We start from the raw sequence: 27,781 nt of genomic DNA on the forward strand, positions 1-27,781 counted from the left end.
TAATATACATTCACATATAAATAATTATTCCATTTTATATATGTAATGTATAATAAATATATTACATCTTCTTTATCCTTTTATCAATGGATGGACACTTAGGTTGTTTCCATATCTTGGCTATTGTAAATAATACTTCAATGAATGTGTGTGTGTGTGTGGGGGGGGCATATATCTTTTTGAGTTAGTGTTTTCATTTTCATCAGCTAAATGTCCAGAAGTGGAATTGTTGGATCATATGGTAGCTCTATTTTTAAGTTTTTGAGGAACCTCCATACTGTTTTCAATAGTGGCTACATCAATTTACATTCCCAGCAACAGGACACAGGGGCTCCCTTTTCTCTACACCCTTGCCAGCACTTGTTATCTTGTGTTGTTAATAGCCATTCTAATAGGTGTGAGGTGATATTTCATTGTGGGTTTTTTTTTTATTGTTGTTTTGTCCATGTGGGAATTATACCATACGCTGTGGGAGTTTTACTCCCAGTTTTATTGAGAAATCATTGACATACATCACTGTATAAAAGTTTAAAGACATACAGCACGATGCACATATATTTGATTTACATATATTGTGAAACGATTACCACAATAGATTCAGCTAACATCCACCTTCTCTTATCGGTATGAAAAAAAAAGCAAAAAAATGTTTTTCTCTTTGTGATGAGAACTCAGGATTTATTCTTATCATACAGCAGTGCTAGCTCTAGTCATCATGTGACACGTTACACCCCTAATACTTCTATATCTTATAACCAGAAGCTTGTACCTTTTGACCACCTTTCTCCAATTCCTCCTCCTGCACCTCTTATTGTGGTTTTTATTTGCATTTGAAAATGCCGCAGATTTGACCACACTGTACACCCTCCGGATGGCTACTCCCGCTAAGTCCCCACGCTCCTGTGGTTCTAACACGAGTGTTTCCACATCCTCCGAGTCTCCTGAATATTCCTTTTCTCTCTAGCTCTCAGGAACTTTGACTCGAATTAATTTAGAACTGAAGTTGGGGGTGGGGCAGGCGGTGTCAAAGACGCCACCCCCGCCCCTGCTGCCTCATTCATTGCACACCTTGGTCAACAGTTAAAGAATTCCTGCAGGGACGCGTCCAGCTGCCCCACCTGCCCACCGGGCGCAGAGGGGCTTCCGCGCTCGGTCCCTGAGCTCCCGGGGCGGCCGGACGCCGCCTCACCGCGCCGGTGCGGAAGCCGCCGGCGCCCGGCGCAGTCGGAGTCCGTCTCCGCCCCCTGGCTGCCCTCGAGGACTCGGCGCTCGGCGGACGTCTGTCAGCCTGCCTTCCGGTTTCGACGCCGCCGCAGGCGCTCCTGCCGAGTGCCGAGCAGCCGATGGAGATGGCGTCCGCTGCGGTGTGAGAAACCGTGGAGGCCCAGAGCCTGGGCGGTGGACTGGACAGGCCCGCGAGCCCGCGAAAGTCCGAACAGGTGCGGAGGGCCGGGCCGGGCCTGGCGTGGGGGGCGGGGGGCGCGGCTCCTTCAGGCACGTAGCCGGGCGAGCCGTGCGGGTGTGGGATGGTGTGGTTGTGGGATGGTGTGGTCGTGGTGGGTGTGACGTGCGTGGGGGGCGATGTGGCTTTCGGGCCGTACAGCTCGCGGGCTTGTGCTTGCCTTGAGTGGACTCTGTTTCGTTGTGTGGTTAGACGGGGCGTGAACAGTTGTGTATGGTAGTGCGGCCGAGGGCTGGGTGGGCGGGCGTCTCCCTGGTGGTTGGTTGTATTTGGGTCCGAGTTTGCGTGAGGTCGTCTGTAGCGTTTTGCGTGGTGTCTGTGCCATGTGTGAAGTTGTCACGTCTGCTCTGTGGGGTTGGGTCTTTCTGTGGTGGTGTGTGTGGTTTTGCGCCGTGTGCATAGTCGTGGTGAGACGGGTCGTGTGCGGTTTTGAGGCCCTGAGGAGTGGTGCTGTGTGATGTGTAGTCTAATCGGGATGTGGCCGCGTAGCATTCAGGCTGGTGGTATAGATGTGCGAGATAGGTAGGTTTTATTTTTATTTTTACGTTGTTTAGAGTGTGAGGGCTTTTATATGTTATAGTTGTGGGGTTTGGTGGTTTGTGGTAGAGTTCTTTGGTTTATGGTGTATGTTTGGTTATATGATCTTAGAGTTCTGTTGAATTTCATCATGGTTTGTGCCGGCCACTGGGCTAGACCTTGGGGAAATGGTGGTGGGGAAAATAGATACAGTCTCTGCCCTCACAGAGCTTACAGTCTTACGTATTCAGCCACTTTATATACTTCTGACTATAAATTGAGATCAGTGCTGTAAAGGAGAAGTGCAGGGGCTGTCAGATGGCATTTCCTTGAGGAACTGAGTTTGGAATCAGATGTGAAAGCTGTGTGTGTGTTTGATTTGAGGTTCTTAGGGGTGAGTGCACAGGAAGGAAGGGGGCTGTCAGAGTTAAAGCTCAGATGAACCACTGGCTGGGGAGGGAACTGGAGCTGCTATATCAGTGATTACCTGGTAAAGGGGCTGAGATCTGTTTGTATATAGTCACTGGGTTTCTTAGCTAGAGGAAAAAAAACAGGGGCCTGGTGTTTCATTTGTTTATTTTCTGGGTCACTGTCTTCCTTCAGCTTTGAGGACCAGGCAGCCCCTCCTCAGTGACCCTGTAGGCAAGTTCACCCAAAGCTGAAGGTCATACATTCCCCCCTCACTCTCTACTGTGGTTTCTGGCCTCCAGCTCTTGGGGAGGAATTTCTCTGCATTTGTGGAATGGTTTTGTCTGGGTTCTCCTTATGACTGGGAGTCTTTCTGAGGAGGTGACATTGGAAGTGACTTTGCCAGGGCCCAGTAAAACTGAAAATGTAACTTATTAAGCCTTGAATTGTTTAAACACCAAGTCTTTTTATTTTTGAAGCAGTGAGAACATTAGGCTTCCTGCTCAACTGTCACTTGCTGGTTTATAAAATCTAGTAAGTTCATTGGAGTGAAAGTGCTCTGCAAATATAAGACACAAAAGAAATTTTTCTTTTTGACCACTAGGTTTCTGATGCTCTTCCTTAGACTGAGGTTGGGATTTTTGTTTGGTTTGGTTTTAATTTTGTTTATTAGGGCAACACAATCTCTTTTTCATTGTTGCATTTTTGACACAGGTGCAAGAGCTCAATATATATGTTTGAATAAATGATCAAGGTCAGGGAGTCAAAGAAAAACTTCTGTTTGTTGATAAGTACTTCAGACATTTTCTCTGTGGTGTACAACTTATGAAGTTGGACCATTTGGAACAAATGTTAAGAGAATTGCCTTAATATTGTGTTTGCTGTTGAAGTTGAATTTTCCTTTCTTATCATCAAGGATCTGTTTCCTAGTTGCCATTGTCTAGTGATGTTTTCATATCTTAGGTTTTGTGTTTTCATCTAAGGATTTGAGAAAGCAGGCCTCAAACTTTTGTTGAATTGTGAAAAAATAACAAAAAATTCTCAATTGCTGCTAATTTGCCTGATTGGCTCCCCCACCCCTCTTATTTCCTTTCTCAAGGTTTCTCTTGCTCCAGAGAGGAAACCTCATCCAGGGCCACGATGCCACTTTCCCATCGTCTGTGTGCTGCTTGGTTAAGCTAATGCTGCGGGAGCCCTGTTCCTTGTGGAGGACTCAAGCTGACTCTTGACATGAGGCCCCTGCATTGTGGGGGTTGAGAGGGATACTCCTATGGCTTCTCTGGATGACCCAGGGGAAGTGCGGGAGGGCTTCCTCTGCCCTTTGTGCCTGAAGGACCTGCAGTCTTTCTATCAGCTTCAGTCACATTATGAAGAAGAACACTCCGGGGAAGACCGTGATGTCAGAGGGCAAATTAAAAGTAAGAGGGGAGGATCTTGCTTATCCCATTCTGTCAGTGGGATCTTTAACTCATGGGATAATTTTCATCAGCTTCCATGTTGCCACAAGAACATGATAATCATAAATTAATAATATTCACAAACATAAATCTAGTGCTAACCATGTGCCAGGCATTGTTCAAGGTTTTCCCATGTATTAACTTCATTTAAACCCCACAATAGCTGTGTCTGTGAGTCCCATTTTATTGATGAGGGTATCAGACTCAGAGAGATTAGATAACTTGCCTAAAGTCACACAGTTAGGCAGAGCTAGGCTTTGAACTTAATAAACACAATTACTGTGCTCTTCTGTCTCTTGCTAGACTGTTTAAATGATCTACTTGCCAGCCTAAGAAGGTTTTGGAGTGGAATTCCTTTCTTTTGCTATGAAAGTGGAGGCACATTGTTGACTCATTTACTTGTCACAATTCAAGCCTTCCTGCCATCCTCCTTTCTTCAGCTAGACCTTGTCTTCTGCAGCCCAGGAAAAGGAAGGTCGTAGTTGAAAAGCAAAGAAAGACAATGCAAAATGTTAACACTTGGGTTTTGAGCTTCTCGGGATTCAGGTCCTAGAGAGTTGCAAAAGAATTTTTCAAAGTAATTTTAACTATACATAGTATTCATTTCCTGGACTTCAGATTCTAATCCCTAAATATAGTGCTGCTGCTCTGGAACTCACTTTTTTGTGATTCAGCTAACCTTACAGCTGGTAGCATTTCTGAAGGCAATGAGACAAAAGATCTGGATGCTGTATTCACAGATCTTCGTTGGGTGGGAGAAAGGACTTTTCATGTATTCCTAAGTGTACTTTGGCCTCCACACATGGGAGTCACATGCACCCTATAATCAAATAGTCACACTCTATGTCACATTTTTTTAGTTCAGAAAAAAAGAGTTGCTGAAAACATTGACACTTATGTCTAAAAACATGACAACGTAAAACATTTTCAAAATCCTGAGGGCTGTGATGGACCACGTGGGTCCTGACTGTAGAGGCTGGTGCAGAGCTGTAACTATTAGGAAGCCACCCGCCCCCAAAAAAACACCACACCCAACTTGTGCTTTATGGTTTTCGGAGTTCTTTTACATATGTTATTTCATTTGACTCTCCCAGCAACCCTGTAACAAGGTGGTTGGTCTCACTTTACAGAGAAAAATTTGAGGCTCAGAGATGTTGTATAACTTATCCAAGGTCACACAGGAATTGGCAGAGCTAGGCTTTGAACCCAGGTCTTCTATCACCTCTAAGTCTGATGCTACTCTTTCCACATGGCATCACTGCATGTACTGCAGCTGGGAAACAAACAGATTACCTAGGTTTCCTTTGGATAATTGAAGGACCTTCATAATTATCAATGAGTGTCCAGACTTAGTGTCAGCTGAACTGGGTCATATACTGTAATATCACCAACACTTTGATGCCAGTGGTTTGAAAGTTTATAGAATGCCCTCAGATTCCTTTTATAATTTCCTTTTTATTAGAGGAAAAATGTTGAAGATTATTTAGGGAATAATAGATATAGAATCTGTTTAGAGAATACTAGAGTGGAAATTTTGTTCCTTGTGAAAGAAACTTCAGAGTATTCACTTGTTTTTCTCCCTCCATTTCCTCCCATCTCTGTTTCAGAAGAACTAAGAGATTGAGTTAAGCATTCTTTAGTCAGGAAGGAATTCTTAATTATGCTGTATTTTCTGTGTTTAAGAATCAGGAAAATAAAGTTTTAAAGATGAATATAAAAGTTTTTGAGAAATTCTTTGAAAAGCAGATCACCTCTCCATTTGGACTTTTTTTTAGAAGTTTTATGACATTGTGCTAGTTTAAGCAAGTGAAATGTTAAAACCAAAAGGGTAAACCTTGGTTTTAGGTTTTGGAGGCAGTTTAAATAAGAAAATATAAACTCACCGTGGCTGGTGTGGCTCAGTGGTTAGAGTGTTGGCCCACATACCGGTGGGTAGTGGATTGATTTCTGGTCGAGGGCACGTACCTGGGTTTCAGGGAACTTTCGGGAGGCAACCGATTGATGTGTCTCTCTCACATTGATGTTTCTCCCTTCCTCTCTCTCTCTTTCTCTCTCTTCCCCCCTCCCCATCCCACCTCCCTCCCTTTCTTCCACTCTCTCTAAAAATCAGTGGAAAAAATATCCTTGAGTGAGGATTAATAAAATAAAAAAAAAGAAAAGGAAAATATAAACTTGTCATTACTAAAAAGTGGTCAATGTGTTTGGGCCCCAGCCCCAGGTAGGCTTTAGTTTAGCTCATCTACGGTAACGTAGAAGAGAAGGTGATTGAGAATTAACTTTGGCTTCTGCTTTGCATGTGTTAAAAACGTGAGATTGTTCTTAATTGGTTCTTCTTGAAGGGTTATACCCATCCTGGGAAGGTTGCCAGGTTGTTTTCTTTTTTTAATTGAGGGATAGAAGATAGAAACATCAATGATGAGAGAGTCGTTTTGATCTGCTGCCTCCTGCACACCCCCTTTTGGGGATCAAGCAGAGCATGTGCCCTGACTGGGTATCGAACTGTGACTTCCTGGTTCATAGGTCAGCGCTCAACCACTGAGCCATGCCAGCTGGCCCAGGCTGTTTTCTATGCCTCCTAAAGTAAAGGTTACATGGCATGGACTGAGTGTTTAACTTCACACAGTTTAGTCTTGTTTGCAAAAAATGAATTGGTGTTTGCTAACTCCAATTTCCTGTCTGCTAGACCCAAAGCACCAGGTACTTTCCTCTCCCCTGTTGTTAAAAAGACCACTTTAATATATTTAGAGGGTGTCCTTTAGTTCTGGTGGACCTTATTTTTCCAGTTGGAGAAAGCCATCCCAGAGTGACTGATAATCAGAGAATCTGCTTATTAGCCTGAATTTCTAATAGAGACATTTCTATAACTTTGTTAATTTCACCCCCTGCCTGTCAAGCCCTGCCATATCTGCATTTACATTTGAAAAGCAATAGGAATGTTTTTAATGTTATTCAAGTGATAAGAGTACTTCAAAATCAAGGGGACTCCATGAAATATTGATCTTTTAAATGTAAAAGAAATTATATCATATTGTGTTAAATCTGATATTCTCTGCTGGATTCTAGTGGCAGAAAGGGATAGCAGTCACCCACGATTTAAGAACATTAACGAGAGCAACTTAGAATTGAGAATTCTTTTCCCCACCAGTTGGCGGTGGTTCCATTTTAACAGCACACCTTCTCACCTCAGCTCAGATGACTGAATCCCTGTTCTATAGATGCATAGTTTTCAAATCAGTGCTGGCCTGGGAGAACGGGCTCTTGTTTCAGACATAAGGTTTCCAGTTCTAACCCTGGTGCCTATAAACTCTGATCCTTTTGCCTTCTTTGATGTCATGTCCTTATTTGTAAGTAGGGATTCCTCCTGCCTCACAATGAGCACGAACTGCATAATGTATTTGAAAGTACTTTGCTTTGTGCCTGGTACATACAAGGAATCAATTCAGGAAACCTTCATATTCTCTTTTTACCAAGTCTAGTTCTCTTTGTGTTATGCTTTAGGTGTTATATCTGTTTCTTGAAGCTTTTTGTCAGTATTCTCACACATACATTTGGTAAGTGAGTGGAGGAAAAAGAACTCTATGTACAGTTAAGCATTATGGAGAACAGCAGCCCAAGGATGATGGTTTGGCTGAATCTCATCCTGGAGGTAAACAAGAAGTGTTTACTCATGAGTCCCTAGAGTAAATATATTAGTATTGTAAAATTTGATTTTAAAGAACTTAATTTTAATTGTGGTATAGTTTACACATAAGTTTTTAAGTGTACAATTCAGTAAACTTTGAAAATTTTATAGCCCTATCTGGTTTGGCTCAGTGGTTAGAGCGTCAGCCTGCGCTCGAAGGGTCTCAGGTTCAGTTACCACTCAAGAGCACATACCTGGGTTGCAGGCTTGATTTGGGGCACATGCAGGAGGCAAGCAATTGATGTGTCTCTCTCACATTGATGTTTCTCTCTGTCTCTCCCCCTCCCTTCCACACTCTCTTAAAAAAAAAAAAAAATCAATGGAAAAGATATCCTCGGGTGAGGATTAACAAAAGGAAAAAAAAGAAAATTGTATATACTCGCGTAACCACCTCCCCAATTAAGATGTAGAAAAATAAACTTCCATTATCCTGGCCCCTCACTGAATTTAATTTTAACACTTCTGTTGAATAGGACCTCTTACATTTGGCAATGAATAGTAATTTAGCTGTATATTGTCTACATAAAACAACTTACTCCTAATACTGACAAGCAAATGGATTGCTCTGGTATTTGTATATAGTTATTGAATGCCTATTACTGCATTTTATTTGGGATTCACAAATTTCATTTTTATACAAAGCATAATTATTTCTTCAACTCTTGTGTTTTGAGGTATTCCTCCATTCTTTACTGGGTGTTCTTCACGGAGTCATTTATGGTGTTTGTTCCATTTTTCAAGGTTTTGTCCAGAAGGCTAGAAAAGCAAAGAACAGGCTGTTGAAACGAGAAGGAGATGACCGAGCAGAGTCAGGGAGCCAAGGATATGAGTCTTTCAGTTATGGAGGGGTTGATCCTTATATGTGGGAACCCCAGGAACTTGGTAAGAAATTCTCTTCATTTATTCAGCAAATGTTTATTGAGCATCTCTATGTTCTAAATACTGTCTTAGGAGTTGGCAGAGGAGCCCGCAGTAAACCAGAATGGATTAAGCTTCTTATGGACCTTATGTCCTAGTGGGAGGGAGAAAATGGACGAGAATGATCTGAGCAGCTGCCTTGTGTTAGGTGCTGCATTAAATGATTTCCATGTGTGCTCTCATTTAATCCTCACTGCACCCCATGGGGACCTGCCCAGGGTCAGACATCTGGGAAACTGCAGAACTGGGATAGGGATCCAGGTGTGTGACATCAGCCCAGGCACAGATTCCGTGGACTTGGCTGTCTCCTCTCACATAGGACGTTACCTGTCTACAGAGAGGCACTGGTTTGTGCAATTAATTTTCTGAAGCACATAATTATAGTATCATATACTTACTTTCAAAATAATTCATTTTTTTGAGGTGATGAAAATATTCTAAAATATATTTTGGTAATGGTTGTTTAACTCTGACTATACTAAAAACCATTGAATTTGTACACTTTAAATGGTGAGTTATATGTATGTGAGTATATCTCAATAAGGCTGTTACCAAAAAGATGATGCCAGGCATACAAAGTTGAACTAGCTAATCTTTCATGTCTTGAATAATATTTTCTGTCTGTGCAATGGATAAATAATGATTCCTTCATAGTGCTTTATTATACTTCCATATTCATTGTCTTGTTCACCTTTCACAAAGCCTTGTGAGAGAGAATGCATAGTGATGTTCATTTCCATTTATAGATGAGGAAACAGGCTGTAAGATGGGAAGTATTTACCCAGGATCATCTACTGTATTCTTAATAGTGCCACTATAGAATGTGCCTTTTTGAATGAGGAAAGTCCAGAGCTGCGCTGTCCAGTGTGATAGCCACTAACTATATGTAGTTATTTAAATTTAAGTAAAATTAAAAGTGAGTTCTTCAGCCATATACTAGCTACATTTCAAGTGCTCAATCTCCACATGTGGCTGGTGGCTACCATATTGGAGAATAGAAACATTTTCATCATGGCAGGAGAAAATGGCTTTAAAAATAATACTATACATATGTAATTAAAAGTTACATCTGAAAGTCAATTAAAACATGAAAAAGAAGTTTCAGGCATGTGAATTCTTACTTGCTTTTTGATAGCTTATTTCATGATTGCCAGTGCTAAATTATCAGGGTGATTTTCTGATTAACTTGCCTGTTTGAACAACTGAAGGAAGCCACAAATTGTTAAATGGTCAAGTGAATGGCAAATTTTAGAAATGAATGTTTACAGTCACCTCTAAGAACTTGAAAGTAATTTTTAATTAAATGTTAAGAGTATGGTTAGAGAGGAAAAGATATGTGGATGTGAATTTTAGTAGGACTCTAAAATCCTAGAATTTTTACTTTGCTTTTAAAATTTATTGAGGATAAGCAGCAAGGTAGAGAGGCTTCCTCAGAGAAATATCATGTATCGCCCCACCTCCTCTCCTTCTAGGTGCTGTGAGAAGCCATCTTTCTGACTTCAAAAAGCACCGAGCTGCTAGAATTGACCACTATGTTGTTGAAGTCAATAAATTAATAATCAGGTTGGAGAAGGTAAATTTTGTTGTTTTAAAACACTTTTTTTCTGCAAGTATAAATTTTTTTGGGGAGGGGAATTACATTTCTACAGCATGTCTTATGTATATTGTGTATATCTGATGCTGGCAATATCTGATGTTGGCAGAGAAACACCTTACCTAGAGAGGTACGGAGCATGTGGTGGACAATTCTAGCCTGGCTGGTTTTACTGAAGGGAATAGCCCAGGTCGACAGACTTGCCACATATCCAGCTTCCCTTTTCCTTACTATGAAACCCACTTGGCTACTGAAAAGCCTATCTATCTTCAGATTCTTTCCTCTTCCTCTCTGAGGATGTCTCTCTACCTTACATAATCACACAATGGGACATACTGTGTCCCATTGGCAAACAGAGAAGCTGGTGACTAGGTCTGTGAGGAGAACTCACCTGGGTCATCATGTAGTGTGAAAACATCTTGGCTGGGCCTTTTTGTCCTCTGGTGTGGTAGTGCGTGTTCCATGCCATGATCACTCTAATTTACTTTGACCCTAGAAATGCCTCTTGCATATAAGCTGGATTGTGTGGTGGGCATGGTAGCAACCATAGGTACTGTTCTTTTTAAAAAAATTTTTATTTAATCCTCACCCCAGGACATGCTTAATTGATTTTTAGAGAGGGGAAAAGAAAGAGGGAGGGAGGGATGGGGGGGGAGAGAGAGAGAGAGAGAGAGAGAAGGAGAGAAGAGAGAAGGAGAAGAGAGAAAGAGAAAGAGAAAGAGAAAGAGAAAGAGAAAGAGAAAGAGAAAGAGAAAGAAACAGTGTGAGAGAGGAACATTGATCTATTGCCTTTTCGTACGTGCCCCGACTAGGGATCAAATCTGCAACCCAGGTATGTGCCCTGACCAGAAATCGAACCTGCAACCTTTCAGTGTACAGGATGATGCTCCAACCAACTGAGCCATGCTGGCCAGGGCCAGTTACAGTTCTTTATGTGTACTTTGCAGGATGGATATATGTGGCTAGTTTAATTGTCCAGGAAGACTGGAGAATCGGGAGTTCTCCATTGCTTTCAGGAGCCACCCCCATCACATATTTGCCAGCATCTGGTTATTGCCTAAAGGACTAACTGACAATAGAGAGATTGGAAGTGGGCCACAGAAAGGGAGGTGCCTTCTAGATTATCCTACGTGAAATTGCTTTTGTGACTTTGTGGGACTGAGGATGACAGGTCAGAGTTGAGAAATGCAGATATGGTAATTTCCACTTAATGACTCTTGCCTATGGAAAGTGTATCCATCACCTGATTCATTCCACTTGGCACTGTTTTCTCCTTTTCAGCTCACTGCATTTGACAGAACAAATACCGAGTCAGCTAAGATCCGAGGTAACTCTTAAGAACATAGCTCACACTTATTCTATTTATATTTCTCCCTGACCAAATCTTTTTTTAAAATAGCTTGCTTTTTAATTTGTTTGGTTTTTATTTTGTTCTTCTCAAAGCAATAGAAAAGTCCGTGGTGCCTTGGGTCAATGACCAGGATGTCCCTTTTTGTCCAGACTGTGGGAATAAGTTTAGCATCCGAAACCGCCGCCACCACTGCCGCCTTTGCGGGTCTATTATGTGCAAGAAATGTATGGAGCTCATCAGTCTTCCTTTGGCAAGTAGGTAACATGGAAGCGGGACCCTGGACCCTAATGTCCTCCTGAGACTAGCTTGTTTGCTAATCACCACTGGGTGATTTTTGAACTTTTTTGTTCAAATTAGTGGCATTTGGGATCTTTATTCATTCACTTGTTGGTTCCATGAAGTCCAGTACTAGGCACTGTGCTAGGGCCAGGGGTACAATGGTCTATAACAGAGGCTGGTAAACTGTTTTGGTAAAGATCAGATAGTAAATATTTTAGGTTTTGTGGGCTACATATGGTCTCTGTGACATTTCTTCTTTAAAACTATCTTTTAAAAATGTAAAAACCATACTTAACTCTAGTACTATACAAGAACAGGCTGGATTTGGATTACAGGTCATGTTTGTCCACTCTGGTCTATAAGGCATTGTCCATTCCCCCAAGGAGTTCAGCATCTAGCAGGGGATATAGATAATTGCGTTATAAAAAGATAAGTATGCTGAGAGGAGTTGCATCAGGCTCCCAGGAAAGCTGAGCAAGTCTGTATCAGCTCTGCTTAAAAGTGGCAACCCTAGCTGGTTTGGCTCAGTGGTTAGAGCGTTGGCCTATGGACTGAAGGGTCTCCGGTACCATTCTGGTCAAGGGCATGTACCTCGCATGTACCTCAGTTGCAGGCTCCATCCAGGCCCTGGTCTGGGCGCGTGTGGGAGGCAACTAATTGATGTGTCTCTATCACATCGATGTTTCTCTCTCTTTCTCCCTCTTTTTCTCCCTCCACTCTATCTGAAAAGCAATGGAAAAAATATCCTCAGGTGAGGATTAAAAAAAAAAAGTGGCAGATGAGGCTTTGAGAGGAGACTGTAGGAAAAGGTCTTGAAAAATGGGCAGCAGGCTAATTGGCTAATCCTTTCCTTTGAGAGAAAAATTGTTATATAGAACAGACTAATGTCATAATACAAGAGACACTCAGTGTTGTGGAGGCTGGGCGAAAGCGAGAGCATTGGCTACTCAGGGTCGGGAGGTGATGTTGAAAGATGATTAGGACTGCAAAGAGATGGGGCAGGAGGGCATCCTGGGTAAATAGCAGAACCAAAGGCATGGAATTTGGAAAAGCCGTGTGGAAGGTTAGTAGATGAACAAACATAGTATTTGGGGAGTGTGGAAGACATGTTTGAGAATTGTGGGAATGAGGCTACAAAGGTTAGATGGAACCAGATGTCCAGAACTCTAAATCTCAGCTGGTTAAAGGTTGCTCATGATTATCTTATGGATTTTTGGCCAATTCTAGGACATTTGGGTGGTTTTGCACCCTGGAGAGTTCTGCTGACTCTGCATGTTGTCTATGGAGCAGAAGCAGATGCTTCCTCTCTCAAGTTCTAACATCCACCAGGCACACATTACCTTGATACTTTTGCTTTCTTCTTGAGACTGACTCCCTGTCACACCTGAGACTTTATAAGCTATGTTTTTTGGACACTATTCACCTCTCTCCTCTTGGGGTAATTAACCAACATTTACTGGGCAACTGCTATGAAGTGGCCCTGTCGTACATGTAGGGATACAAGTATGAATAAGACAGTTTCTACCCTCAGTCACAGATTTCTAGGGCAGCTCTGGGGCATAATTAGACCTGTCATCCAGGGAGAAAAGTGGAAAGTTCTCCATGAGGGGTGACATAGTAAGAACTGCTGATAGGAAAGGCCTCAAGGATAGGAGAGAGCTTCCTGGAGGACATGCCTTTTGAGCTGAGCTTTGGAAGGTGTAGGAGTCAGGTGTTTGGGAGTGGGGTAGGCTGTTAAGACAGTCCAGGGAGAATGTGGGTTGTATCTGAGATGTGGCAAATGGAGGGGGCAGAAGGTGGTAAGGCTAGGCTAGCGATGGACCTCAGAACCTCAAAGACAGGCTGTCCTAGGCTGTCTAGCTCTTTCCTGGGTGGCAATGGGAGTCCCTCCCACCATAGAACCTGACCCCAGGAGGGCAGAGATGTGGGTGCTTCTTGCTCATAGGCAGAGCCTGCTCTTACCTCAATGACACCCAGGGACTCCCCTCCTGTCATGGGCAGTGGGGTGACTGGAGGCTGCCAATTCACCACTGCCTGTCCTGTATTGTGCTTTACAGGTAAGCTCACCAGTGCCAGTAAGGATTCCTTGAGCTCCTACACGAGCCCCAGCCAATCACCCAACAGTGTCCATGGCTCCCGCCGAGGCAGCATCAGCAGTGTGAGCAGTGTAAGCTCCATCTTGGATGAGAAGGATGATGACAGGATCCGCTGCTGTACACATTGCAAGGACACACTGCTCAAGAGAGAGCAGCAGATTGACGAGAAGGAGCACACCCCTGACATTGTGAAGCTCTATGAGGTGACTCGTGTGTGCAGTCCTGGGTCTGATTTGAGAGGCAGATTTGGCTATTCATTACATACATGCCTGCAGATTTTGGAGAATGATTTGGAAAGTTGTTCCTTTGACTCATTTTTAGTTTCTGCTAAAGGGCCATGGTATGATTTCCTAGCTGGGGCCCTAGGTGAGTCACAGAGTCATCCTGGGTGTGTTGCCACAAACCTGTTCCCTCACTTTCTTGCCCTTTTGAGAACAGGTTGGAGGCTTTGGTAGCCCAGGGACAAGAGGAGAAAGGCTGCTTGCCAAGCGGTGTACACAGGCTCTGTGGGTGAGGGCAGAAGCTGGAGCTGGTGATGAAGAGTCCTGTGACACTCGCTTGAGAGCTTCAGGTTTTACAAGTCTGAGTAACTTCCCATTTAAGTCCATTCATGTTCCTCAGCTCTCATTACCACCAGCAACCCCAGAATACCCTTAGTAGATGCTACTTTGAGAGGAACATAATGTAGTGCAAAAACATGGGAGAGGATGTCCTAATGGCCAGGTGAGACCTGCAAGCTGAGGAGGTAGGGCCGGGAGGCAGGAAGAGATGGGGAGGAGGAGATGAGCCTGGCAAAGGAAGCAACTCCTGCAAAACTCTGAGCAGAAGAAGAGTGTATATTTGTCTGATGATCACTGAATGGTCCCTGTTAGCAGTTCTGCAGGTCATTAATGGCTGTATTTCTGCAATCACCATGAAAAAACTCAGGCTACTAGAAATGGTGTTAATTAAACCTTGTGCTGAACGGCAGATGCAGCCATTATTATCCATCCTTTATGTGGAATTCATGACCTGATAAATCATTTTGTAAATTGCCACTGTGCTTTTTGCTTTCTTTTTAAAAATGTATATACTTTTATTGATTTCAGAGAGAGGAAGGGAGAGGGAGAGAGATAGAAACATCAATGATGAGAGAGAGTCATTGATCGGCTGCCTCCTGCATGCCCCCTACTGGTGATTGATCCTGAAACCTGGGCATGTGCCCTGACTGGAAACTGAACCACAATCTCCTGGATCATAGGTTAGTGCTCAACCACTGAGCCATGCCAGCCAGGCTGCTTTCATCTTTTTTGAAGTAAGCCCTGGCAATGCCTTGTACTGGTGTCTTGCATCACCTGGCTGAGGAAGAATGTAGCAATTAATTTCTTTCCTCTGCCTCCATAAACTTTGGCTTGTGTCCTGGATGGCCTTGTTCCTCTTTCCTTCCTACAAGATTTTCTGCTTGTAAAGTAGGTCTATAAATCCAGAAATTGATAACAACAATAAAAAGAAACAAAAAACAAAACAATGCATTATCTGCATTTTTACATTTAAAAAAACTGTACATTTTAAATGTGTCTGTTGATACAGCATAACTTCTGGGTAGGCTTTTCTGTACCCTGAGAGCACCACTTACCTCTTTTTTATTCTTAGAGACTACGACTTTGCATGGAGAAAGTGGACCAAAAAGCTCCTGAGTACATCAGGATGGCAACATCATTAAAGTAAGCTATTTCTCTCTGGTTTTTCTAAATCAGTGGTGACTCTTCTGGCATTTTAGGTCAAATCTTTAGTAGCTGAAAATGAAAATCTTAACTCTGGCTGTGCTTTTCTTCTGTGATCAACTGCAGAGAATCTTTGTCATGTCTCTTTCCATGTGGCACTGTTACAGTCCTCTGTAGCCATGTTGAGGTGACCCCAGCTATTCTGATTGAGCAAATTTGGGAAAGCCCTCAGACGATAGGCACCACTGCCAAGTGCAGCATCTGGAGGTGAGCAGGAGCCATGTGCCTCCTGCTCATGCCTGGGTAGATTACACTTCAGGGTGACACTGAGGTATTGGGCCTTAGAGCAGGCATTTCCTTTAGACTAGGGGTTGGCAAACGTCAGCCCATAAGCCAAATCTAGCTTGCCATCTGCTGCTGCTTTTTTTTTTTCATTCCTCACCCAAGGATATTTTTTCCACTGCTTTTCAGAGACAGTGGAATGGGGGGGACACACACAGAGAAACTGATGTGAGAAACACACATCGATTGGTTGCCTCCTGCTATTGCCCCAACTGGGGCTGGGGATCGAGCCTGTAACTGAGGTACGTGCCCTTTACCAGAATCAAACTCAAGACCCATCAGTCTGAGGGCTGATGCTCTAACCACTGAGCCAAATCGGCTAGGGCCATCTGCTTCTTTTTTTTAAATGAAGATAAAATTCACATGCCATAAAATTCACCCCTTTAAAATGTACAGTTCAGTGGGTTTTTTTAGTATATTCACAAATTTGTACAACCATCACCACGGCATTAGTTTTAAAACATTTTTGCCCTGGCCAGTGTGGCTCAGTTGGTTGCACGTCATCCTGTGTACCAGAAGGTCACCAGTTTGATTCCCAGTCAAGGCACAAGTCCAGGTTGCAGGTTTGGTCTCAGTTGGGGTATGTATAGGAAGCACCCAATCAATTTTTCTCTCTCACATCGATGTTTCTCTCTTGCCCTCTCTCTTCTCTCTAAAATCAATTAAAACAAAACATTTTCATCATCCTAATAAGTAGCCACATACTCACTAGCAGTCATAGCTCATTCCCCCTCTCCCTTTATGGAAAAATTTGCTGATTTTTTCTTAAGAGCTTTGCTCCTTTTGAAGGTTAGTGAGGTATGAGCTAGAATTGGAGGTGCTGCAACTAAGTCAGATCCCAACAGTCTTTTCCCAACCTTCAGAAGAAAAAATTATGATATCCACTGTTCTCAGTTTAAGGATTGTCTGCCTTTGTTTTAAGTCTGTGTTGCCACCTGTCATTTTTGTAGCAATGCATATAAAATTAGATGTGTCTTGTTTAGAACAAACCTATATTTTTATTTGGACGTTTACAGTGACAATATTGCATAGGGTATAAGCTTGGCTTTTCCTTCATGATGTCAGTGACCATGTTCTAAGCCCATTGTGGGTCTTATATGTAAAGAAAATGAACTTTTTTGTTTGAATAGTCCTTAAGGACTTTCCTGACTCTTGAGTCTGTAAATCTCTGACTTACAAAACATGAAAAACTAAACCCAGTTGTTTTGTGGCAAAAACACCCCTTCCGTTACATCTCTTCCTGGCTCTGTTGCTTTGGGTCTCTTCCCTTCCCTGTTCTTTCCCCAATGTTTCCCAGCCCACAGGGAGAGGAAAAGAGGTGGGAAGAGAACAGCAAAAAGGTAGGGAAACCATTGTAGACCCTGTCCCTGTTTCCCTCCCTCCTAACAACTAGATGTCTTCAGCCCTTGGCAGCAGACAGTGGAAGGGGGAGTAAATCCTATTTCTTGAGCCCTCTCAGCCACCATTATCCTGTGGCCCCTCCCTCCTTATATTTGCACCTCCTAGACCCCAATTTTCCTCTTTCTATTCCTTAGTCTAGGGCACTGGTTTCTAAAGAACAGCAGGGAAAGGACCCATTTTCTTTTCTACCTGCAGTTCACTGAGCAAGAATCTTAATCTGCCCTTTATGTGAATAGGTTAGAAGAAGAACTCCAGGTAATTCTGATATATATCTCCCTGAAATGAAAAGTCCTTGGCTTGGAGAATGTGTCTTGTGCTGCTTTCCCCCCAGAAGCTTTCTGGAATCAGCACCTTTCCTTCTATCCCTGCCCAGTGGTTTGACATTAGAGCAGGACTGTCTTCCACGTGGACATCAACAAGGAGAGCTGTGTTCCTGGCAATTTGAGCTGGCACTCAATGTTTTCCCCATGAAATTGTTACTGAGGGACTCCTCTCTCTGAGTCCTGTTGGTTTTTTCTTTGTGCCTCAGACACAATTGTGGGTTAATAGGCCTCCTTAGATAGCTGGGGAACTACCATTGCTGAGTGCATTTTCAGATTTCTAACTCCTACTCCTTCCCCTTAGAAAGGCTGGTTCTAAAGGGCTTTAAGTGCATTTCATTCTCTTACTCTTTCATTCAATAGATATTTATCAAGCACTAGATCTATTCCTAGCACTAATCTAGGTGCTGGGGCTGCAGCAATGAACAGTGAAGACTGTCCACTTTTGTGGAGCTTCATTTTTGTGGGAACACAGGCTATATCCAAGTGAACAAATAATGAACAAGATAATTTCAGATGTGATAGTTGATCTGAGGGAAATGCAGTTGGTTGACATGATTGCAACCATAGGAAGTGATTTCAGATTTGGGCCAATCTTGTTATTTTCCATGTGATGTGGAGATACTGAGATAAAACACCAAGTCTTCTCAATTCTAGTCCGATGTTCTTTTTGCAAACTGTGCAGTGAAAGATAATGGAAAAACCTTATTGAATCCTCAAATTACAGCATACACCAATATTTTTCCAGCTAGGACTGTTTTGTAGATGGTAAAATAGGTAAACGCAGCAGTCCTTTCTGCTTATTTAACGTAAATTGCTGCTGCCTCAGAAGGGTGGTTGAGTGGCCAATGCTGAGGCTGGATTAATAGCTGTAAGATCTTCTGAAATGTTTTTCTCAGTAAACACTGATTCAGCTTGGCCCATATGCTAGTTACTAAGGACGTAAAAATGAAAAGCTGCAATCACTGCACTTGGAATTCAGCAGTCTGGTGTGGATAACAGATTTGTAAATGAACAATTCTAAGATCACACAGTAACTGCTGTTGTTTCTCTGATACTGGAGTTAAACCACCTCTGGCCTTTCCTGATGTCCCTTGCTACATCCTGGGCAGAGTTCCTCCCTCTCCTTTCTTCTTGATTTGGAGTCAAAGTGCTTTTCTCAGGTAGGGAGCAGTTGCTTATGAAACCAGGAGCATGGGGCAATTGATACAATGCTGTGCTGCATATCAATATCAGGGATCCCTTGGTCAGCTTTCCAGTTGTTCCTGTTGTCCCTGGGTAGCCTGCGAGTGAGAAAAGCCAGGTGTTTTCTGCTCTGATGTAGTGTAACCAACTCGTTTAGTAAACAACTTCATGATATAGTGAAATTGTGTAGGGGAAATAGGCCAAAGCAGATTAAGTTGCATTTATTTTGGTGATGAGCTTAAGAGCCAGTCCTCAGAGGCCTAGGCATGAGTCTGTCCATATAGTGTTCGAAAAGCGGCTTTCAGTGGATTAGTACTTATTTATTTATTTATTTATTTATTTATTTATTTATTTATTTATTTAAATCCTCACCTGAGGATATTTTTCCATTGATTTTTTAGAAAGAGAGGAAGGGAAGGAGGTGGGGAGAGAGAGAAAGAGAGAAACATCGATGTGAGAGACACATCAATTGGTTGCCTCCCACATGTACCCAACCAGGTCTGGGGACTGAACCACAACCAAGGTGACGCTGTAACCACTGAACAGAACTGGCCAGGGCTAGATTAGTACTTATTCTGAAAAGGAATGAGTACTACATTATGTACAAAAGCCTGAAATGCCAGTTGGAGAGCATTAACTGTGTCTCCCTTTGTGAGGCCTTAAACCTTTAGACTCCTCTTAGGATATACTCTCTAATCTGTGCAATGAAACTTAGAATGGCTTCTAAGTAGTATGATATTTGCTAGCAAATTGAAACAGAAATTCCAAGTGATTGATTTTCTAAACTTTGATGCATGGACAATTAATGATTAAGCCATTAACGTTTTTTTCTTGAAGAAAGTAAGTGTTCTAATTCTAATTAATATACATTTACTTATTTCATACATATTGGAGACTTTGTCTTTCAGTCATTTAAAATGATGTTGAAAAAATTGTTCAGTGAGTATATAAGCCATAAAAACAATTGCTAATGAGCCCTGGCCAGTGTGGCTCAGTTGGTTGAGTGTCATCCTGTGCAACAAAAGGTCTCTGGTTTGATTCCCGGTCAGGACACATACCCAGGTCGTGGGTTCTGTCCCCTGTTGGGGTGCATACAGGAGGCAACCTATCAATGTTTCTCTCTCACATCGATGTTTCTCTCTCAATAAAAGCCTTTTTAAAAAGTTGGTAATGTGAAAATTAAACTCAGGTTAATGTAAAAGATTCAGTAGTCAGTAAGCTAATTTAGCTTTTCAAAGATGTATCTAAACCATATGAAAGCCCAGTTTATCTTAACGCAATTAAATATTGAATAATTCATGATAATTTTTCCACAGTAGAAATAAAATGATTCCTGGATGTATATTTTCTGAAAATAAAAAATTTAAAAACCTAAAATAAAAATCTCTGTGATTTCTCCTTAGTGCTGGAGAGACAACCTACAGGCTGGAACATGCAAATGACCTTCGAGTAGAAGTGCAGAAAGTGTATGAGCTAATAGACGCTTTAAGGTAAGGTCTGTTTGGTGATGTCTTATCTGCTGCCTTGAGTGGAGGTACTGTTTTAATGAGGTATTGGGCGACTAGCAGATCTGAGCTTACCTAGAATCCTGGTGACAGCAGTATGTGTAAGGAGGAGGCTGAGGAAGGTATCAGCTTTGGAACTCAACACATCTCAGTAACTTTTGGTTAAGGATTTCTAGTGTTCATTATTATTATTAAAGGAATATGAGTTTATTGAACACCAGCTGTGTTCCAGGAAATACCACTGGATGTTTCCATATAGCGTAACTCATTTATTCTACCAAAGTTACCCTGTGAAGTAGGGATTAACATCCCCATTTTATAGGTGAGAGAATGCACCACAGCTAGCAAAAATGGTAGAGCCAGGATGGAAACCCAGATTTATTTTTTTCAAGTCAACAGCTGCTTTTTAACTGCGGACTGGTTGTTGGAGTTAAATCAGCCCTTTGCATTGTAGGAAGTACAGTGACTCAGAGGGAAAGAACTGAGATGAGGAATCCTTGTTCATCCGTACATGCAGGACTGGCTATGTAATTTGCAGGGCCTAGTGCAAAATGAAAATGCAAATTCCTTATTCAAAATTATTAAGAATTTTAAGACAGTGACAGCAGCATATTAAACCAAGCACAGGGCTCTTCTAAGCACCAGACCCTGTGTGGCTGCACATGTCACTCCCCCAGGAAACTGCCCCTGCACATGTGGTCAGTCCGTCGATGGCCAAGTGTTTGTCATGTACCCTGTGCTGTGTTAGGGGCCCTGGGTACAGCCAAAGGGTAAGAAATGGGCTTTGCCTTCAAGGGCACTTCAGTGGAGTCTCTAATCTGTCTCCTTCACAAATCTTCCCAGCATGCAAGCCTGGCAACTCAGAGACTTTGTTTCTGAGGCTGGCAGCACTTGTTACATTGATGTGTTTGTTCCAATTCAGTAAGAAGATCTTAACCTTAGGCTTGAATCAGGACCCTCCACCACATCCAAACACTTTGCGGCTGCAGAGGATGATAAGATACTCGTCTACACTTTTTGTGCAGGTAAAGCCATCGTGGGGTGGCAGAAACATTGCACTTGCCTCCCCTGCTCTTCTACCATTTAGGAGACAGACCAAGCCAATCGCTTGTTTTGTTCTATTTGCACATTTATTATTTTTTAAGATTGTAAGTGCATTATGCCACATTTAGAGAAAAATCTGGATTTCAAAGAAAAGTAAAAACTACTTTAATCCTAATGTCCCCAGTACCATCACACATTATTCTGATATATTTTCTTCTTCTTTTTTCCATTTAAATTTGTTATATAAATTGTTTTAATTATCATATATTTGAAAATTTATGTTTTCTCTTTTTATCACTGAGTTTTATATCATAGTACTATTTTACATAGCCCTCAAATAGCTCTCATTTGAATACTGCTGCAGAGTACTGCTTTGACATATACACCATCCTTTATTTAACCATTTCTTTTTCATTGGGCATTTGATAGATTCCCATTTTTTGCCATTTTGAGTATTGCCTGGTGGATATATATGTAGGTAGCATTTCTTCCTTGGGATAAGCTCCTAAGGGACTCTTCCTCGGCCATTGGTTGAGAGGAAACAGCTGATTGTTCAAGATCAGACTAAAGCTAGGTGGTTAGATCTGAGTTGTTTCTACCTCAGAAAGCCCCTCAGAGAGTCACATTTAACTGCCTTTGAGGCTCCATGAGAGAGAGATCTAATAGAGTCCTGTTGGGTTAGTTTTCCAATGTTGTATTGCAGAGAATTAGGCCCTTTCTCCTTTTGAAGAGTGGCTATATTCTGCAGTCATTTGGTGAGTGCCTGCTGTGTACCAGGCAATATTCTAGGTGCTGGGTGTCCTGCCATAAACAAAAAGACAACATTCCTATTCTCATAAAGCTTCTATTCCAGAGAGGGGATAGACAAGAAACAACTAAAATATATAGCTCATGTTGAAAAGTGCTGTGGACAAATATGAAGCATGGAAGGGTGGTAGGAAGCTCGAGTGGAGGCTTACAAATTTAGACAGGGCAGGGAAAAGGCCTCATTAAGAAGGTGAATAACTGGGATATCTGGTATTGATAATTTCATAAGGAACAGGCAGGCCCATTTGGAAGTTGACTCTCTGGCCCAATTTAGGGGGTTTAGTCTTTTTTTGAAACTGCTAACTAATGTGACTGTCCAAGGATGGGGAGTGGCTTAGCCTAAATGGACTCTTACCACAGGGCTTAAGTTTCATTTTTTCCTAAAAAAGGTTTGAGTATAAAATTGTCTGTGACTCCCTGTAGGAAAAGTTACTTGGTTTGATGTCACTGCCAACCCAAGAACAGTTTGAGGAACTAAAGAAAAGGAAGGAGGAGATGGAAAGGAAGAAGATGCTAGAGAGACAGGTGAGTGAAACTCAGGGATGCTCGCATCTGGCTTCCTCTGTGGGACTCTTGAGCACAGAGGCCTCCACAGGCTCCCAAGAGGTCCTGTGAGGTTGTAAATCAGAACCTCTCATTCTCTATAGTTTCCATTTTTCTTCCGTTCTGGCCCCACTCTCTTTTGTAGAGATCAGAATTGTTTTTCTTTGCAAGTCTCCTTTCAGAGGTTCTACTGGTTTTCTCCTGTCCAGAACACCATCAGGACTGGTTGTTCTCCCTCTGTTATAGGTTGCAGAGGACTCACGCACCAGGGAGTTCTTTGTAGAATAGTTTGGAATATGCAATATTAAAAAGAAAATGATATGTATATTTAATACTGTGTGAGATTCTCATGTAGATGAGTGCTTTAAGACAAGTGTATGGCCAGTGGATCTAAGATTGAGAAAATTTTATCTCTTAGCTTACTGTTGTTATTTTCTTTTTGAAAATCAGGGTTTGTCCCTGTTCTCTCCCTGAAACAAAAGCATGGTTTGATTTTAGCGGTTTGCTGTCTTAGTCCTGAAGTGGGCAGTTGGAGTCTCACAGGTACAGGGATAGCGAGAATGCAAAGGGCAGTGATGGTGTGGCTGCTATTGGCCTGATGACTATATTTCTTCTCTTTGGCTTTGATGTCTCCCCAGACTTCCCTGGAATCCCAGCGAAGGCTCCAGGAAAGGCAGAGTGACCTGCCATCTCGTGCCAACGGGAAGGTGGCATACCTTCAGAGGGGCCCTGCCCCCTTGAGAAAGGCTGAGGGCTGGCTCCCGCTGTCAGGAGGTGAGGGGCAGAGTGAAGACTTGGACCCCCTCCTCCAGCAGATCCACAACATCACATCATTTATCAGGCAGGCCAAGGCCGCAGGCCGGACAGATGAAGTGCGCATCCTTCAGGAGAACCTGCGGCAGTTGCAGGACGAATATGACCAGCAGCAGACCGAGAGAGCCATCGAGCTGTCTCGCAAGCAGGCTGAGGAGGAGGACCTGCAGCGAGAACAGCTTCAGATGCTGCGTGAACGGGAGTGGGAACGAGAAAAGGAGCAGTTCCAGGCGGCATCCGTGCACACACGGACCCGGTCCCTGGACTTCCGAGAAATCAGGCCTTTTCAGCTGGAGCCCAGCACAGAGCCTTGTACCCACCTTGCTCATGCTTTGGATCTGGGCTCTTCCCCAGTTCAGAGCAGTGCAGCTTCCGAGAGCCCTTCTCCTAGCTTAGCTCTTGAGCCTATCAGAGTGTGGTCTGGGCCCGCAGCCCCTGGCCAGGAATTCTTCCCCAAGAGCACCATGTCACAGCAACACGAGGTGCCCTCCCTAAATCCCTTTGATGAGGAAGACTGCTCTAGCCCCACAGCAGAGGGCTCTACCAGCCCTCCTACTGCAGAGCCTTCCTATGGCCCTTCACACCGCTACCTCAAAGAGTACAATCCTTTTGAGGGAGAGGAGGAAGAGGAAGAAGAGGAGGAAGAAGAGTCATACCACTACCTCAAAAAGTGCAATCCTTTTGAGGGAAAGGAGGGAGAGGAGGGAGAGGCGGCAGTGGCAGGGAATCCCTTCACTAACTCAGACAGCCCAGCATCCAACCCCTTCAATGAGGAAGATGAGGGTCCTCACCAGAGGCCCTCAAGCCCTCATGTTCCTGGCAACCCCTTTGAGGGAGCCACCTATACCAACCCCTTCGAGATGGATAGTGACAGTGGGCCAGAGGGTGAGGAGCCCATAGAGGAGGAGCTCCTCCTCCAGCAGATTGATAACATCAAGGCGTACATCTTTGATGCCAAGCAGTGCGGTCGCCTGGATGAGGTGGAGGTACTGACAGAGAACCTGAGGGAGCTGAAGCGCACCCTGGCCAAACAGAAGGGGTCCACTGACTGATCACTGGGTGGGTAGAACACCTTTGGGTCCAGGGGCCTGGCAGGAGCCAGTGGAGCAGGAGAGGGTTGGTGGGATTGATGTGAAGGAGGAAGGATGAGAATTCAGATGCACACAGGTTAGGAGAGGAAATCTGCTATTTCATGCCATGCACTTGGAGGTTTTTCCACTACAACTGAAAAATAAAATGGGAACTAGAACAGGAAGCAGCAGCATTCACTTGCTGTTTTTCCTGGGCTTTTTAAAAAAAATTGGGTTTTCCCTTTGGAAGGGACTTTAAATTTTCACTACTGAGATATAACTAAATGCATTTCTTTTGGGTCCTGCTGTGCACATCATGGGCCCATTTGTTCCTGCCTAGTCTTTGGTCATTATGCAGTATTATAGGGCAGCCATATATAGGGCCCTTCCTTTAGCCAAGACAGACACGGTGGATTCCTTTAAACCTTACTCTCTGGAAGAAGTCTGACCTCGTTAGGCTATGGGTTCCTTTCACTGAGCCTTCCTCTGCCCTGCTGGGTACATCCTGCCTGTGCAGTGGAAGGGGGAGATATTGCTGGAGAGGTACTAGTTTAGACCCAGGAGAGCCCAGCACCTCTTTTTAAGAGGATGATGGGGATGAGGTTTCACTAGAGTGTGTTTCCCTCTCAGTTGAAGTTTTCATTTGTCTCTTTTGGGAAGTTAAACTCCAAGTGCTGAGCTATCACTGTAGTCTGATCATGAGTTTTTTAGAAACTAGAAGTGCTTAACTTTTTGGTCGATCAAGGTAGTATTATTCGGGAGAAGAGTCTCCACCGAAATGTTGCTCTCTTCTCTCTTACTACTGGAACAATTATCTGACCCTGGAGAAACCTAGAGCTTTGGCAAAATTACTTGTACCTGGGATTTTTTAAAGGACCCAGTCTATAATTTAGGAATTGGTGATCAGGAAGTTTTTGTGGAACATTGTGAGGAGAATAGAAGCTTCCCTAAGTTAGAAGGTAAATCAAAATAATTTCAAGATTAGTTGATTGGCCTTCTTCACTTTCGGTTCATCCTGTCCTGACCTGGGGCACAGTTGAGATATTTTCTTTCCAATGTTTAGCATTAAGATATGTTTGAAGCAGCACAACCCAGGACCATTCTAGTAGCACGCAGCACTCGAACTCTTCACTAACTAAGGGCACAAAGGGAAATTGTTAATTTAGCTCTGGTGCTTTGGTTTACATGAACATAACCCTTAACTGACATCTGACATCATGATACCCAATCGTGCTCAGCTCTGGGTAGAGTTCCTGTAATTATAATTGTTAATTAATGAACAATAACTGGCCACTAGTCACTTTATACCCCTTAACTAACTCTGGGGTCATACTCTCACTGGTTACTGATGTGAGGGCTAAAATTCATTTTGTTACATTCTGGGAAGATTCTTGTTGATCTTGGAAATGTTTGAAAAACACTGTGGTGTAAAAATAATCTGTATTTGTGTTGACACTATTTACATTTCTTTAGCACCCACTGGATCTTTGGATAGAATGAAAAGGTAGTGTATAGGAGTGTGGGAATGGGGAGTCAGTGGAAGGTGTGTGGAAGACCCTTTGCTTTTGGGTTCTGATCACAAAGGAATGTGAGTGGGTTACTAACATCAGCCAGTACCAACCTTGCTGACTGTCATGGTAGTTTTGGGAAGTTGGCATTCAGGCACTTAAAATGCTGCTTCGTACAGGCATCATTTCTCCCTTGAGGTCCATCCCCTCATGCTGTAATTCTGGAGTGTTTTATGCTCCTCCAGTTTTTCATTTCTCTCTGACTGAAGAGGAGGAAGCTCTCTCCACTAAAAAGCAGGTAGTTCTTAAATGCTGCTTTTCATCATAATTACTTTTCTTATGAGAATCTATTTCTCTTAATTAGCTACTGGTTTCAGTTAAGACTAGTTTACTAAACAGACTCTTTCCTTGAAATCAACCATAGATAGCAATCTATAAGTAATTAAGAGCATTGAGAACCACACATAATAGACATTTTTAAAACTAAAAAAAAAAAAATCACTGAATATCCTAAACCAAACTAAAACTCTCTGATGCGATTGAATTCTTCCATGGCCATACTCTTCCATGAATCATTTAATTCTAACCATGACTGTATTCTATAATCACAGACTCCTGTGATAGGAGTTAGAATTCTCTATCCCTCAGCAGTACCATTTTCCAGAAGTCACACAGGCACACAGTTGGATTGCAAAGGTAGGTTAATATCAGGGAAGAGATGGCCTATGAATTGCAGCCACAACTTTGGGTTCTTGACTCATGTGAATACTTCACCCTTCCTGCAGTCCTTCAAGGAAAATGGTGCCCTCCATCAGAAAATGAGCAAGTTCTTGATGTAGCATTGGCACGTCTCCCTACAAACAGATCAAATATGGAAGAGACTTTCGCTTTTCCTTTATGCCTTGTTTGTATTTTTCCCTGTCTAATACACTAAGGATACTCACTCATTGTATTTACAGCTCATTGTGTTTTTGCTGTTCAGATACTAAAATGTACCTGATCATGAACCATGTGGTAGGTTGGACATTTGTATGGTTAGCTTGGGACTCAAAGTGAGAAGCTAGTCTCTTTACCAGGTTATAGTCTGTGGTAGCAGATTATGCTGGTCATCTGACAATGATGGAGAGTTTGAGGGCCATTGATTTGCATGCGCTGGGGCCTGGTATTGGAACCTTTTTAAAAAAATAAAATAACAGATATTAGTGGTTGGGGGTGTGTGTGTATGTGTGCATGCCTGTTGCATGGGAGTCACCAAGTAACATACCTTCCCTACTTTCTTAATGACCTTCTATCAGAAGATAGCCCTAGCTCCTGTTTTACCAGTTTAAGACCTCTCTTATCCCCAGTTACTCCTGCAGTGTTGATTAAATGCACCGTTTTACACAAGCATAGTGTAACACCATTTGCAATCCTATTATCCCCATTTCACACTGGAAGAAACCTGCCAGGCAAGGCTGAGGAAACTTTTGGCTGTCATTTGTGCCAGGCACTGCTACATCTTCACACATTCTTCATTTAGCTCTTCTAGTAGGCCTGTGAGGCACTTACTCAGGTATTCATCTGACTGAAGAAACAGGTTGAAAGCAGCCTGGCTGGGGTCACGCTGCTAGTCAGTGGTGGAATGAGGATTTAAAGCCTGGCCTGCCTGACCCACTTTGCTCTAAGTAGCAAGGAGGGTTTGATCTGGGTCAGGCACAGTGGGAGTGCTCAAGCATTGTGTCTGGCCCAAAGGCGGCAGGAATGGCAGGTTAGGAGCTGCTGAATGGGTTTCTGATAT

The 27,781-nt window shown here is 42.9% G+C and overlaps 1 protein-coding gene across 1 annotated transcript; it reads left to right on the forward strand.

The window, feature by feature from the left end:
* The first annotated feature begins 1,284 nt into the window (after positions 1–1,284).
* On the forward strand, positions 1,285–27,212 carry RBSN (rabenosyn, RAB effector). Its single transcript, XM_081160044.1, has 12 exons — positions 1,285–1,439; positions 3,486–3,804; positions 8,267–8,407; positions 9,916–10,016; positions 11,319–11,364; positions 11,481–11,642; positions 13,725–13,966; positions 15,396–15,466; positions 20,118–20,204; positions 21,142–21,244; positions 22,494–22,595; positions 23,252–27,212. The coding sequence occupies exons 2-12, from the start codon at positions 3,657–3,659 to the stop codon at positions 24,476–24,478; spliced, it is 2,430 nt and encodes an 809-aa protein (XP_081016170.1). The 5' UTR covers positions 1,285–1,439; positions 3,486–3,656; the 3' UTR covers positions 24,479–27,212.
* Positions 27,213–27,781: the final 569 nt, after the last annotated feature.

This window comes from Miniopterus schreibersii (assembly GCF_964146895.1).
Source record: "Miniopterus schreibersii genome assembly, chromosome: 15".
Lineage (NCBI taxonomy): Eukaryota > Metazoa > Chordata > Mammalia > Chiroptera > Miniopteridae > Miniopterus > Miniopterus schreibersii.

Bases quoted from the DNA above. Each gene is read 5' to 3' on its own strand.
- RBSN (XM_081160044.1), top strand. From the start codon at position 3,657: ATGGCTTCTCTGGATGACCCAGGGGAAGTGCGGGAGGGCTTCCTCTGC. The intron at 11,365-11,480 runs GTAACTCTTAAG...TTCTTCTCAAAG, and splicing joins CGAGTCAGCTAAGATCCGAG to CAATAGAAAAGTCCGTGGTG. The intron at 15,467-20,117 runs GTAAGCTATTTC...ATTTCTCCTTAG, and splicing joins AGGATGGCAACATCATTAAA to TGCTGGAGAGACAACCTACA.